This window comes from Gracilinanus agilis, chromosome 1 (genome assembly GCF_016433145.1).
Source record: "Gracilinanus agilis isolate LMUSP501 chromosome 1, AgileGrace, whole genome shotgun sequence".
NCBI lineage: Eukaryota > Metazoa > Chordata > Mammalia > Didelphimorphia > Didelphidae > Gracilinanus > Gracilinanus agilis.
This window is the reverse complement of record NC_058130.1, coordinates 349,627,013-349,643,049: the sequence shown is the minus strand read 5'-3', so window position 1 is coordinate 349,643,049 and position 16,037 is coordinate 349,627,013. Positions and strand designations below refer to the sequence as shown.

Here is a 16,037-nt window from a genome sequence, read left to right as displayed (position 1 = left end):
CAAACTTGGCAGCGATGTCTCCCGGCCCCGAGCTGGCCATGTAGCAGCTCGCTGGGCTCCCCCCGGACCGCCGTGCGCGCCTCTTCCCACTGGGCCAGAGGGAAGAGAGTGAGAGCGAGCTGGAGGCTAAGCAGCGCGGAATGCACTCGGCAGCCGTGGGCCCCTGACGTGGGTGCCCCGAGACGTCTCCCCGAGCGAGGGACAGTGCCCTTCGGTGGGTGCCCGGGCTGGACTTCGGGGAGAGCGAGGGAAATGGGCGAGAAACTTTCGGAGCCACCGGAGCCCGTGCCCCGCCGCGGCTGCTGCAGCAGTAGCAGCAGGCTGGTCCCTACTCCGGCGGACGTTCCCGCCGCAAACGTGTCCCCCTGTACCTCCTCGTCTGAGTCCTCTTCTGGCTCCGAAACTCTGTCAGAGGAAGGAGAGCCTAGTGGCCAGATCGCCTCCTTGGTCATCCAGCAGCAGCAGCCGCAGCAACAGCCTCAGCAGCAGCAGCAGCAGCCACCTCCTGCCCCGCCAGCTCCGGGCGCAGAAGGGCGGAGAGAAGCCCTACGGCGGCAGCAGTTGGAGCCGCAGGCGGATCGCGGTGCGGCCGGGCAGTCCGGGTGCCTGGGAGCCCTGCTGCCCGGGGCTGAGCGCGGTGGCGCATCGCAGGAGGAACAAGATGAGGAGGTGAGGTTTCTCTCCTTGCTTCTCCTTCCCTTTCCCAGGTCTTGGACCCTGCGCCCTGGCAGCGGCTTGCCCAGGGCGAACATTGCTCCCAGAGTGGAGGGGATGGGGGCGAGGTGTGTGTTAAGCGAGGCGGAGTAGGGGTTGCGAGGCTTAATGGGAAGGGGTCCTAAGCTCATTGCGCCACTCGAGGTTTTGGGTCCCTGGTGGTCTTTCTCATACCCAATGCTCTCCAGCATCTCACTGTCCAGGGCCAGGGATACTGACAGCTTTTTGGGGGAGGGGGTGTTTGCTTTGCTTTAGGGGTCACTGACTTTTCTCTAACTATATCTATCTGGTTGCTTCATATATGTGTTTACACGATGAGCTTACGTGCAGCTGGCCATTTAAAGACGTTGTTTAACATCTCTGTGTAGACATACATATAGGTATATAATCTTCTTGCATATATTTACCCCCCCCCCCTTCCTGAATGGTGCTTGGGATCCTTGCTTTCCCACTGAAGCTCCAGGTCGCCCAGGGAACATGTGGTGTGTTGTGGTAGTGGGTGTGTGTGGAGGAGGTATGGGGGGAGATGGGGGAGGGCAGGCTTAAGGAGGCCAGGGGATGATGGAACGTTTCTTGGAGCCTAGGGAGCACAGCTGGCCTCCCTGGGAACTGTCTTGACCTAGTCTCTCTCGCCTAAGTCGTGGGAGTTTCTTGCTCCGGAAACTTCACGTGGGTCCCCTTTCTCCCCCCCCTTTTTTTCTTCCCCTCTGCCCCGTGGGTGGAATTGCCGGGCAGGTGGCTTGGTATGGCAACAGTGGTGTTCTTATTGGGGAACTGGATAGGCAGTGTGGAGAGGTGCCTTCCCAGGCATCTCTACTACTTCATGCTTTGTTCTTGCCGAGGGGGCTTTTTAAAAAGCTATTTTGGCAAAAGATTTGCCTTCTGAAAGATGCTGTTCTTTTTGATCCCTATGGCTTAAAATGCAGTCTTTGGCTTTCAGAAAAGATTTTCCTACAGAATTGATGATTCCTTGTCTTGCCAATAGATTAATTTGATGGTCCCATGGTTTTCCAGCTTCCCTGTCCTCCCAGGCCTCACTTGATGCCTTTGGAATGCAGCTGTTAAACTTAAGACCAGGGTGGCTTTAAAGTTGTTTATATAGACATCTCTTAAGGGGAAGTTGGCTTGATTAGCCCATTAGATTTTGAGCTCCTGGAGGGTCAGGAGAATTTTTTGATTTTTTTGAGGGGGAGAGGGAGGTATTCCCAGCCTTAGCATAGTGCCTGGCACTTAGTAGGTGATTTACAAATGCTTACTGGCCTATTAGAAAGAGTAGTAAAAATAACTGACCATAAATTGCCTCCCTTTGAAATGAATTTTTCAGGCTGAAATAGCATTCTTTCTACCTTTGATCTTTTTGGTAAAATCTCTGACAGAAATAAAAATAAAAGATTTCCTGAAGTCCATAGCCCTGAAAACCAACACCTTAGTTTTCCCACCCCAGGAAAGAAGTTTGACTTAAGAGATTCTTATTATTATACAAGAGATAATCATTCCAGCACTGTTAGGAACTGGGGATGCAAAGAGATATAAACCCAGCTTCTACTCTCAAGGAGCTTACATTCTAGAATGAGAGAGAACATAGACCAAAATGTACAAGATTACCTGTACTATTGCCTGATCTTGGGTTGTACCTCCTAAGGAAATTGGCCAGGAGATCTCAGGGTGAACCAGATTTCTAGGGCTGTTATGGACCCAAGTCCTGAAACTGAACTGGTATCTGGCTTTCCATAAAGCTACTTTTCTGTGCCTTGGTTTCCTCCATAAAATGAGGTATTTGATTATTTTTAAGATCACCTTTTTTATGTTTTAATGTATTGTATTCTATATTTCAGAACAGATGGACTCAGACTTAGGATCAGTACTTTTAAGACTGGATAGATATATTCTGGCCTGGGGAACTAAGGGATGGGAAAGGTTTGGCTCTGGAGTTTGTTTTGACCAGCACTGCGATATTAGAGAATGCACATTGGTTGGCACACAAGTTGATGTTTGTTGACCTGCCCTGAAGTCCTAATTTATTGTTAGAACATCTTATCCATGGGTTCTTAACCTTTTTATTTAAGCCATTGGACCCCTTTGGCAGTATGATGGACCTTTTCTCAGAATAGATTATGAAGGAAACTAAATATTAGTGGGAATAAAGTTGTAGCTTTTCCCCTTCCCAATTCATGTGCCATGGACCATGATAATGGTCCTTGAACCCTTGATCTAGTCCAACTGCCTAGTTTTGCATAAGAAAATACTGAGGTCCTTTGAGATTGATTTACCCATAGTTTCATTAACAATTCACAACACCTAAGTCTTTTGACTCTCAATCTAGTTATCTTTCCCCACCTTATCATGCATTGTACACGGTAAGAATGGTAGACCTTACCAAAGTTCTGCAGTTTCAGCAACGTATATTCTTCTTCCTCTGGGTCTTAGTAGATGATTTACTGAATTGCTATGGCCAAAAAACAAAACAAAAAAAACCCATTAGTTGGTGGTCCCTTTATCTCCTGGTGATGAGCCAGACTACTCCACAGGTAACTAACCTAATGCTCATTAGACATCCTTGAGGTCCTACTTGAAAATTTCCTAGCTTGGTAGGGCCAGCCAGACCCTATGTTTTGCTGGCACAGATATTAAGAATCAGGGTCACCTTCAGGACACCAGAAATGGTCTGTAGTAGAGGAATATTAATATTTATTTTAGAGGGGAAACATTGGGGTTGCCTTGTATTAACCCTATAGGAGTCTAGTTGTGGTCAGCCTCACAGTACTGAGAGTCAGGAACCTCTCACTTTTTATTCCAATTCTGCTGCTGATTTATTGCCTAGCCTTGGACAAATTATGTTGCCTTGCCTCTGAAGTAGGGAATCCTGATAACTTATTTCATGTGGATATGTTGTGTAGGTTTACTGATGAAAAAAAGTTAAAAAAATGAACATTTGTGGTCTGTGAAATCTGGACAATGTAATGTAAACTGATATATGTTAATTATATAATAACTTGCAATATTGTATTGGCGACCTCAAAAATTATAAGGGCAAAGAATCTTTTGTTCTGAGAAACTGGACACAATTAAAAATGAGTAATTTTTCTTGAAAGGGAGTATGCATTATTCTTAAAGGAAAGAGTAAATTTCAGTTTCTATTTTATAGCTCTTATGTTGACATTTCTTCATGTTTGCTAAAATTTGAGGTGAGAGAAAACTTCTTGGTCTGGATAGTTGTTTGCCACAGTTTAGTGGTCTTATTAGAATGAATCTGGAGATAAGTCTTTTTTTTTTCACCTGCTCAGGCAAAGAATGGAATAAAAGTAAGATTAGTAAATCAGTGTAATCTGAAATCTGGAACAACTTTTTCCTCCCTAATTTAAATTTTGCAATTGTTAAGATTTTCTCCTAGATTTCTAATAAAAATACTAAAGTCTAGCTTTGAAGGTTAACTTTTGAAAATTCTCATAACTCAGCAAATCTAATCATTGCTAGAAAATTTAACATTACTATGATGTACTTGAAAGACTTTTCAACAGATTATATTTAAGGAAGTCGGCAGTCGTTCAATAATTTAATATTATATCTTGTTATTGTCAATGGAATTTAAAGAAACTCTAATCATTCTTGGCTTTAAAAGTAATACTTTAGTTTTATATGGCACAACTTCAAGTTTTCCTGTACTTCAGATTAAACATATAAACCACAGCTGGTATAGTTTAAATTTTTTATTTAAATAAACTATGTCTGACCTTTACTACTTATCCCTTAATCTTATGAATTTGAGGGTTTTGAGAGAAGGGGGGGCATCCCTCCTGGCAATGAAGGTGATTACATCGGGAAGATCCTATAGTAACTAACTATTTTGGGTTGAAAAACATTTTTTGACATCTGCTTTTGGCTGGAGAAAAACGATTATACCACCTTTGAAAATAACTTTACATTTTGTGGTTTGGATGACTATCAAGCTTCAGACATTGGTAAATTATGATGCTTAAATTCTGTAGTTCTTAAACCAAGAAGTTAAACAGCCCACACTTGGAGTAGGATGAAAAAAAGGCTTTAAGTTTTGCCAGCTAGAATGGAAATAGAGGTATAGTACTGAGGAGATACCTAGTCTTATTGGTACTCTTGTGTATTAGAACCAGGGACTGGCCAGATGGCAGAAAAGGGCTTTGATGGCAGTTAAAAGGATAGCACCTCAAGATAAAATGGGTTATTTATACCTAACTCTGTTTTCTGTTTCCTGACTGATGGCAAGAACAATTTGGATATTGCTTTAAATCTTTCCCCTCCCATCCCCCACTCACTTAATAGGGTTTTGATGGTCTGGTCTGTTTAAAGGTTTAGGGGTTCTTTGGAGCTATCCTAGGCTTGGAACTCATAGTATCTGAAAGTTAATGGGGAAAAAACCCCCTGCTGAAATTAACTCTATTTGGATCCCTTTAAAATTTGAAATTAAAGTCATTGGGTGAAAACTTTTGGGAATCTTCTGCATTCTGCTTAGACAAATAAAACTTTTTGGTGAAATTCCCAAATGCCAATGTAAAGAGGAATTGGGACTCCCTTACCTTCCTGTCAAAAATTCATGCTTTTTAATATAGGGAGAGTATTTTAACAAGTTTTTTTAAAAAATGTATTTTGGGGCCATTTGCTGGGACATATTACCTTTTTATAAATGTGCCCAGTGTCACAGCTTGAAAATGATAATTAGGTAAGATTTGGAACAAATTGGCATCTTTAGAATCACAGATCTAGTTTCCTTATTTAACCAAGAAACTAAGGAGAGAAAATGAATGAAGACCTAGCACTTCTTCCCTACTCCTATAGATATGGGGTGGGAGTGAATGAATCACTGTTGTCATCTAAGGTGATCAAATAGGGAATGCTGGAGTTCTGAGAAGTGTTTGGCCTGAACAACATTAGCTCAGGAAATATAAAGAATTGCTCATTAAATTTATTTTTGAGATTTTGCTCCTTCATCTACTGTTTTATATTGAAGACTTCATATATTTTGAGTAAGAAAAGATGTTTTGGATCCTGAAGAATGATTATACCTTAAAAGTTAGTATCTTTTAAAAATAATAATATCACCTTTGAAGCATTAGAAATACATTTCGTGTGTTTAATTTTAATTTTGATTTGCTTTAGAAGGAGATCGAAGTCCTTTGGTTTAAAGATCTGTAAGGGTGAGCATGAATGCCACTTTTCATTGTGACTTTTTTCTAAGAATGGTATTTTCCTTAATGGAGAATATTAATGGATGGACAGGTTGAAAGAGGGGGGTAGTGTTGAGGTGTGGGTTGACAGATCGACAAAGCTAAGCTACCATGAAATGTTTGCTTCTGCTGTAAGTTCCAGGGGAATTACTTACCTTGAAATCATTCTGAGGGGGAATTGTTCTGAGATTAGTCCTGTCAGTTTATGGAACCTTTAACATCTGTGTACTACCACAAATGAGGAGAAGAGAGCTTGTCTGGCCAGATGGACCAAGATGGAAGGTTTGGCTAAATAGAGTAATTTTAAAGACCATATGCTTCCCATTTTCCTTTCTTCCATCCTTCCAATGTCAGTCATTCAATTAGCATTTATTAAGTGCCTGCTGTGTACCAGATATTGTGCTAAGCACTGGAATTTGAAATAAAGAACCAAGAAATAATAAATTATTTATTTTGTAAATGTTTAAAAATCTGTAAAAGAGTACAAGTAACTAATGGCTTTATTGGTGGGCGTGTTAGTGCTCTAAAACTTACATAGTCATAGATTTGGAGTAGAAAGGTTTTAGAAATCATTTGTTCTTATTGTTATTCAGTCATTTTTCAGCATTGTATTTTGGGTCCCATTTGGGGTTTTGTTGGTAAAAATAGTGGAATGGTTTGCTATTTCCTTCTCCAGATCATTTCACAGATGAGGAAACTGAGGCAAACAGGGTTAAGTGATTTCCCAAGGTCACACAGCTAGTAAATGTCTAAGACTGGATTTGAACTCAACAAGATGAGTCTTTCTCACTCCAGGCCCAGCATTCTATCTACTGTACCACCTAGCTGCTTAATTTTAAAGATGAGAAAACCAAAGTCCAGAGAAGTTCTTTGAGTTGCCCCAAGGTCACAAAAGTAGTCAGTTCTGCTGCTAAGATTTGAATCGAGCTTGTGTGGTGCTAGATTGATCATGTTTTCTACTGTATTATAGAGCTTCACACATGGTATATAAAATCCTTTTACCTATAATAGAGAAGTAACTTAAAATGTATTCACTCTTAGTAATAGGATAACAGCTTTGGAGGTGGAAGGAATTGGATCCAAAATTTAGAATCAGAAGGAATCTTAAACATCATCTCAGCCAGTACTTTCATTTTATAGATAATGAACTAGGCAGATGGTGGTAAAGAGATTTGCTCAAGGTTGTGTAGGCAGTAAGTAGTAGAGTTAGAATTTAAACCTGGATCTTATGACTCTAAATCCATTATGTGTTCTTTCTATTGCATCCCAGTGTCTCCTTTGACCAAGGGCTGGAAAACTTTGTGTCATGGACTCCCTTTGGCAATCTGGTGAGCTTACAGACCCCAATCTTAGAATACATATTTACATAGGATTATGAAGGAAACTAGATGGTGCTCTATCTGCTGGAGTCAGGAAGACTGGAGTTCAAATCCAGCCTTGGGCACTTACTATCTGTGTAATCCTGGGCAAATTATGTAAGCTTGTTTGCCTCAGTTTTCTCATCTGGCAAATGAGGTGGATAAGGAAATTGTAAAACATTTGCCAAGAAAATCCCAAATGGGGTCTTGAAGAGTTGGACACAACTAAATAAAAACAACAGTTGTATTGAAATATAATTATTGGGCATAGTGACTAGATAAACCCTGTTACTGAGGAGGCTGAGGCTGGTGGATTGATTGAGGTCTGGAGTTTGAGCTGGCACCAATATCATGAACCCCAGAACACTCTGAGGGGGGAGGGCCTGCCTTGCCCAGACTAAAGAAGGATGAGCTGTCTCAGATTAGAAATAGAGCAATTCTAAGCTTCCATCCAGATCAGCAATGGGATCACTATTGAGTGGCCTCCATACTTCCAGTCTAGGAGAGATAGGGAGACCTAGTCTGAAAGAAATGTGATTCTATCATTTTTCAGTCTTGTCCAACTCTTCATGACCCCAATTAAGGTTTTCTTGGCAAAGATACTGGAGCAGTTTTCCATTTCCTTCTCCAGCTCATTTGATAAATGAGGAAACTGAGGCAAAATGACCTGCCTAGGTAGTAAGTGTCTGAGGTGAGTCTTGAACTCTGGAACTTGAGTCTCCCTGACTGCAGGTTCAGAACTCTGTCCACTTCAATTCGCTGCCCCAGTCTGAAAGAAAGGCAATTACCAAAATATTAAGATAATAAATTCACAGCCCCCTGACACCCTGCCCTGAAAATACCTTGTAGAGAAGGCTATTATGAAAGAACTGGTAATTGCTGTTGTATGATCATAAGATGTCTCATCTCCAAGAAAAGAGTTTCTTATATTGGGATATCTTGGTGTGAAGGAGAGAGCCTGGTGATGTATGTAATAAATGACGCCCCGTGGAGGAGAAAATGATATGGTATCTTTCAATCCAAGAGGGCTTCTGTAATTTATTATTACTTAGTTTTTATATACTGGAGTGCTCTTCCACTGAAGAACTTATGTCCCTTTAATCCCCATAAATCTATTTGGAGTCAAGCTGTCAATATTACCCTGATTTTATATATGGAGAAAGAGACCTAGGAAGAGTAAGTCAGTGGCAAAAGCAGCAACAAAAAGAAATCCCTAAGTCTCTTATCCACTGGATTTTTGCAACATCAACTACTTTGCTGTGTAAACATCTAGTAGTACCAGGCAGGCTGCTTATTCATGAGCAGTCGGGCATAAAACCTGGTGTATCACTTTTCATTTCATGGGGGCAGTGCTTCTTATGATGTACAGACAGACAAGTTTTATGGCGTATGGTTCATTAAGCCTTCTATTAAATACACTATGTCTCTCTAGTTTACGGGACCCTTGCTTGCTCTTAGTGACCATTTATTAAATAATATCCTAAAATGCCCTGCGCATACCTTCAGTGACTAGTCGCATCTGTCCTTTCAGCTAACAACTGCATTACAGGATCACCAATGATGGGTGTGGCCCTTTCCTTCAAGTATAATCCCATAATTCTATGGAGACATGATTTATTTCTTGAAATGAGAAGGAAGTGACAAAGAACTCATTCAAAATGAATTTCTGTTTCTGCATAAACACATAGAATTTGAAAATATTCTTGCCTTTTAGTCAGACCCTCAAGCACTTAAAGGACATTTTATCATCCTGTCTCCAATGCTTACTCCTTTGTGACTTCTGATTAGTCTCTTAACCTCTGTGGGCCTCAGTTTCCTTATAAAATGAAAGTTTTGAACTCAGTGGACTTTTTTTTTGGTTTTGTATTAACTTTTTGTGACTAAACCTACTTTTTTCTTTAATGGTTTTCCTTGAACACAGGAATAACATATTGTGCTTCAAAGATTGCAATGTATTTACATCTATAATCTCATTGAATCATAATAACCCACTGAAGTAGGCATTTTTTAAATACTCATAAAGCATTTAGTACCATGCTTGGCACAAGTAGGCTCTATATAAATGTTTATTTCCTTCCCCATTTTACAGATGAGGAAACCGAGTCTAAAAGGCTAACTACCTGAGTCACCCAGACTTGTAAAGCCCAGTGTCTGAGACATGATTTGAACTTGGGTCTCTCTCTCTCTCTCTCTCTCTCTCTCTCTCTCTCTCTCTCTCTCTCTCTCTCTCTCTCTCGTTGTATTTCTCCCCCTCTCCCTCTCTTTCTTTCCCTCTCCCTTGCCCCTTTTCTATCTCTCTCTTTGCCTTCTCACTCTCTCCCTTTCCCCTCTGCCTCCCCTTTTCTCTGTCTTCCTCTTTTTCTCTTCCTCTCTCTCTCTCCCTTTTCCCCTCATTTTTTCCCACTTCTTTCTCTCTCTCTCTATTTTACACACACACAAGTACCTTTGTATACACATATAGAGGGATCTCTCTCTCAATGTGTGTATATTTTACACAGTTCTTTTTCTCCTCTCTTTCTATATTGCATGTATATATGCAATCATATGTACATATGCACATCTTTTTTCTATCTTAATATATGTATGTTTTACACACACACACACTTAGAACTCTCTCTCACTTTCTCACTCTTTCTTTCATTCTCTCTTTCAAGATATAGTACTGGGTCTGGAGCCAGAAAAACCTTTGTTCAAATCCGACCCCAAACATTAGCTATTTACCCTGGATAAGTCACTTTACCTCCTTTCCTTAGTTTCCCCAGTTATAAAATGGGAACAATAAAGTACCTACCTTGCAGAGCTGTTGTGAAACTCAAATGAGATGCTTGTTAAGCACTTAGCACAGTGCCTGGCACATAGAGATGCTTGTTTCCTTCCTTTTCCCAGCCCTCTCATAGATCCAGAACACAATCCATTATAGATCACGCTAATAAAGTTGCATAGCTATCCAGCCCACCTGCAAGAATTTTGTGCAGGTTCCTTGTGGTCTCATCACTTCATTTCTAACATATAGAAACTAATGGTTTCCAATGTTTAAGACTTGACTGAATGATCTGAACTTTGAAATGAGCAGGAAACAGATGGGGGAGGTAAGTAGAAATGCTGGTACATTTTATATTCTTTGGTACTATGTCTCTCTTTAAATTCTGACATGGGTAATAGCAGTTCAGCTTTGATAGTTATGTTTGGGAGCACTAATCCCTGATCCTTATTCTTATGCCTGGAATTTTGCTGTTTGTCTAATGGAGGGAATGTTCACGAGTAGACCAAATTTGCTTTTTTGTATGTACTGTGAAGTTTAATGTGCCAGAGTTTGAATTGTATGGGTTCAACATATACTATAGAAATTGCTACATTTTAAAAAATCATAGATTTGAAAATTGATGGTTCAGACCACCTATATAACTTGAGAATGCTGATAAAGTGTGAAATAAAGGGATTCCACTTTTTTCCTCCCTTGCCTTTCATCCTTAGGTTTAGAATTCTGGTGTTTTTCAAAATTGATTTCAAAATGTGATAAGCATTTTGAGTTCTGCCTTTTCAGACATTCCCATGGCACATGTCGAATCACCAGTTCCATAGTATATACCCTGGAAAATGTAGGGGGGAAGGGTGGAAAGAAAATGGGAAACACACTATTTCAGCCATTGGGATTGTCTACATGCTTAATGCCAACATATTTATATATAGAAATGTTTCTATGTATATTTTAATAATATGCTTACTCTTCTAAATTCAATGTAGTTTAAATAAATTTTTTGAAGCATGGAAATATTTTGGTGAGGAAATATTTCATGCTTGTTAGTGGTTAATTTTGCATGTTAATTATGTATCAAAACATATGAGAGCTACAACTCTTGCCTTTCTGACTTTTGTTCATATTGAGAATATTGTGTTATTTAGTTCTAGAAGCCACATTTTGGGAAGGACAGTAATAAGGAGGAAGGCAACCAGGATGCAAATGACTTTGGTTTATGACCTGTAAGACTCTGCTGAAGGAACTATCATATTGACCCTTGAGAAGAGAAGATTTGGAGGTTTAGGGGACAGAAAGATGAGCAGTCTTTTTTTTTTCTGTTAGGTAAGTTCTTTACATATAAAGAACTACCTCCCAGAACTGACAAGCAGTTCCACTGGGTTATACATGTATCATTGTTTGAAACCCATTTCCATGTTATTCATATTTGCAGTAGAGGGATCTTTTAGCATCAAAACCAGAATCATATCCATATCAAACTATGTGATTGATCATATGTTTTTCTTTTGCATTTCTGCTCCCACAGTTCTTTCTCTGGATGTAGATAGCGTTCATTCTCATAAATTCTCTGGATTGCACTGAGTCATTGCATTGCTGCTAGTAGAAAAGTCTATTACATTTGATTGTGCCATAATGTGATAGCTGTCTTTAAATTTGAAGGGTCGCCATGTAACTTTGTGTATACTCAGTGAAGACAATTATTATTAAAGCTAGGCTCTGAAAAGTGTGATTGTTTATAAGGACAATTTATATTTGTATCAAATTTGGAATTGACCAGCTAAATTTATAACTAAAATGTTCTTGTTTCAGCTTACCTCTCTTAATCATCCCCTCCTATACACTAAAATCTTTATTGACCATTCTCAATTCATGTATCTCCCTTGCTTATGTCTAGATAATCAAGGGATTAAACAAACAAAAATAATTTGCCAAAAGATTACAGTACTATCTCTAGGTACCAGAATTTTAAGGAAGGAGATACTTTGGCTAGTTGAATATTTTGGCTCTCTGAGAATTAATCTGAAAACCAATTTTGATGCAGTTTTTTTTTAAACCCTTACCTTCTGTCTTGGAGTCAATACTGAGTATTGGCTCCAAGGCAGAAGAGTGGTAAGGGCTAGGCAATGGGGATCAAGTGACTTGCCCAGGGTCACACAACTAGGAAGTGTCTGAGGCCAGATTTGAACATAGAACCTCCTGTCTCTAGGCCTGGGTCTCAATCCACTGAGCCACCCAGCTGCCCCCTTTGATCCAATTTTTGTTGCTTAAAATCTTTTTGAAGTTTATTAGTATACTTTTCCTGCCTTAGTAAGCACAGTATGCAGAACATATTTGAATCTTTGATGACTGGGGATCTTGTAATATGTCATTGTCATAGTTCTCAGTGCCTATTATCTCCATATATTACTGATAGATTGGATGTGGGTCTTTACTCTAAAATAGAGGGGAAACCCTATACATAACTGCAAACAAAAAGGAAAGAAAAAAATATGATCTGACATCAGATTTTGAGGGGTTTTTTGCTCATTTGCTTCTTTTTTCCTAAGAGAAAATGAGTATTTCAAAGAAACAAAACTATGGTGAACATTTATTAAATGTAAATTAAAAATCAACAAACATTTATTAAATGCCCACCATTTGCCAGGCACTGTGTTAAGTACTTAGGGTTCATAAAACCTTCAATGATTTCCAATTGCTTATATTGGTTGCTTACATATACATATAATTGCATATATATATATATACATATATATATGTATAATAAAATATAACTTACCTATGCCAGGATTTAAGACCCTCCACTATCTGGTCACAATCTACTTTTCCTGGCTTATATCTGAATATCTACTGTTGTGTATTCTATGTAAGTGTAGTAGATAGGAGGTACAATGGGTTGAGTTCTGGACCTGGAGTCAAGAAAACTCATCTTAGTGAATTCAAATGGGACTTCATAGACACTTACTAGCTATGTGACTCTGGGTCACAACCCTTTGTCTCAGTTTCCTCATCTGTAAAATGAGTTGGAGAAGGAAATGGCAAACCACTCTAGTATCTTTGCTAGACAACCCCAAATAGGATCACAAATTAGTTGGGCACAACTGAAATGACTGACAACACAAATGCAGCTTAGTGTAAGACCCAAATCAAGAGTTAGAATCTTAGCCACCCTTAATAGCTTTGTGATTCTGAATAGATCACTTCTGTTCCAATTTCTTAATCTACAAATGGAGATGATAATAATTTTTATTGCCTAGTTTATAGGATTTTTGTGAGGAAAGCCCTTTATAATCCTCAGTGCTATATAAATGTGGGTGATTAAATATCAGTTAAACTGCACAACTCACTGCTCCCTAATCTAATTTTGCTTTCTCCTTATACGTTTATACTGGACATCTCCCATCCCTAGAAAGGACTTACTAGAAACTTTCTCCATGACGTTAGGTACTGTTTGTTCAAGGAAAGCCTGATTGCTCCTTAAGCCAAAAATGAGACCTTCCCACCCTTGACTTTCTTATCCTACTCTAAAAAAAAAAGAATTCTTACTTTCTCTCTTAGAATCAATACTAAGTATTGGCTCCAAGGCAGAAGAGCAGTGGAGGCTTGGCAATAGAGGTTAAGTGACTTGCCAAGGGTCATATATATCTAGGAAGTGTCTGGGGTCACATTTCAACCCAGAATCTTCTATATCTAGGACTGGCTCTTAATCTATTCAGCCACCTAGCTGTCCCCTCATCAATTTACATTTTTTTTTTTCTGTTGAGACTGTGTTTCCCTTATCTTGCCCAGGCTGGAAGTACACAGGCTACTCATAGAGACTTTCAACTGCTCCATTTTTGACCTTGGTTCGTACTTTTTCAAGAGATTCATCACCTTCTGAGTTTAAGTTCAGTCCATTCAGTTAAACTGTATAGAAAAAAGAGCATTGAATTTTCTCACTGAATTTGGAGTCATAGAACCTGAATTCTATTCTTAACTGTGTCTCTTTAGGCATCCATCTCTCCTTATTTATAAAATGAGGGGGTTACACTTGGCTTCTGAGAGCTCTTCCAATTCCAGATCAATTTGTGATCTATGATTCTACCATAGTTTTCATTGCTGTTTTATGCCATCTCTTTACTGTAAATGCCAGTTTTAAATCAACATGGCATGTCAACTTTGAATCCCACTTTAGTGAATGGCTTTTCATATAGTTGGCTTATTTATGCTAGTTAAAGTTAGATAACAATTGCTGACTTTATAAAGGGAATTAGAGTCAATTGAAGTTTGTGGCTGGTTGTTACAGGTCTTTCTTCCCTAATGGATAGATGAGATTCAACAGATTTTGCTATAAGTGACTCCCTTTTTCCTCTAAGTTGCTGTATTATAAAAAGAAAGATGTCTTCTGCTGGAAAGTTATTTTTGCTAGTGGATCTAGTGAAGGTACACAGAGCAATAAACCTTTAAAAAATCACGTGTTTAAAGGCAAAACTTAACTTGATAATAAAACATTAACCACATTAAATTGTAGGAATATACTATGTCCTGAACTCACAAAGTTAAGATACAGGAAGTGAGAAATCTGTAACTGTTGTTAAGAAAAACTGGCAATATAATCATCTTTCTTGAGCTGCTCACTCAGTTTGTTATTTTAACTATCTTGACACCAGTTTCAGGTCCCTGACATTTTCTTCTTTATTGTTCTTTATAATGTCTGATCTTTTGGCTGAAACAGCTGACTTGACGTTTTAGGCAAATGCCTTTGTAGTTTCTTACTTTGTGGATGATGGGATGGGATAACTTGCTTTGGGCTTTGAAGAATGAAAATTCATAGAGTTAAAATAGAATATAAATTAAGGACCTACTATGCATATAGTACTATGAGAGATAGGAGAGGTTCTAGGAATGTCCTATGTATTCAGAGAAATCTGTAAATACACTAAAACTGATAGAGGGAGACTGAGAAAGAAGGAATCTCCGTATGTCTTCTTACATTTCATTTTTCTTCCAGGAGTGGGGTTGGCTGGAGTAAGGGACCATGCTGAACTCAATAAGAACTGGAGAATCATTTTAAAGCTGTTTTCTTTACCTTATTGTGGCTGTAACTAGCCTAGATGGTGAAAATCAAACTGATGTTGGGAAGCCAGAAATTTATAATCTTTTAAATCAGTTGATAAAGATATTTTAATTCTGCCACCATCAATGTACGCATGGTCATTTGTGCCCAAAGCAACACAATATACCTAGTACACTATGTACAATTGTAGTTTATCTTTGGTTAACTTCTATACCTCATTGTCCCTCCCCCTTTATTTTTTTCATATTGACTTAAATTAACAGTAACAGAAAAGAAAATAGTATAGAATGTTTTAGGTGAAAGTATCCTGAAAATGAAATTTATGTAAAGTGCTTTCCAAACTTTAAAGCATGAAACAAATGTAAATCACCACAATGATGATGATGATGAAGAGAAAGTGTGGTATAGGAGAGAGGGAGAGATAGAGGGATGGATGGATGGATGTCTGAGTAAGGAAAACCTTGATTTTAGTCCCATGACATATACTGACTCTGATTCTGAGGCATCTTGGTGGCTCAGTGGATAGAGCACCACACACCTGGAATTAGGAAAATCTGAGTTCAGTTTTAGCCCCAGACATTCAACTATTAGCTGTATAGGCCTAAGCATGTCATAGCTTCTCTCTGCCTCAGGTTCTTCATCTATAAAGTGGGCACAATAATGAGTTGTTGTGAAAATAAAATGAGTTATTTGTAAAGCCCTTTTCAAACCATAAACCTCTATATAAATGCTATCTATTGTTATCATTTAACCTTTTAGCAACTCAGAAAAAATTTTAGACCTTTATTTGCAGATGAAGCTAACATAAAAACAAAAAGTATCAATAAATTTTAAAAATAGACTAAATTGTATGAGGATTGATAAAGGGAGTTTCCTTACTAAGACCTCTTCCTATAATGATGAAATCATGGATCCTGACACAGGATCCTAATAATAGCAATACATTATAGAACATA

The 16,037-nt window shown here is 38.8% G+C and overlaps 1 protein-coding gene across 3 annotated transcripts in view; it reads left to right on the top strand.

Annotated features, from left to right (window-relative positions):
- Positions 1-252: 252 nt before the first annotated feature.
- The window catches only part of MAST4 (microtubule associated serine/threonine kinase family member 4), a 797,816-nt gene continuing 782,031 nt past the window's right edge, over positions 253-16,037 (top strand). For all 3 annotated transcript variants that reach the window (XM_044663432.1, XM_044663416.1, XM_044663424.1), the window contains exons 1-2: positions 253-438; positions 487-669. In XM_044663432.1, coding sequence (XP_044519367.1) covers positions 253-438; positions 487-669 — 369 coding nt within the window. The remainder of the gene's footprint in view (positions 439-486; positions 670-16,037) is intronic.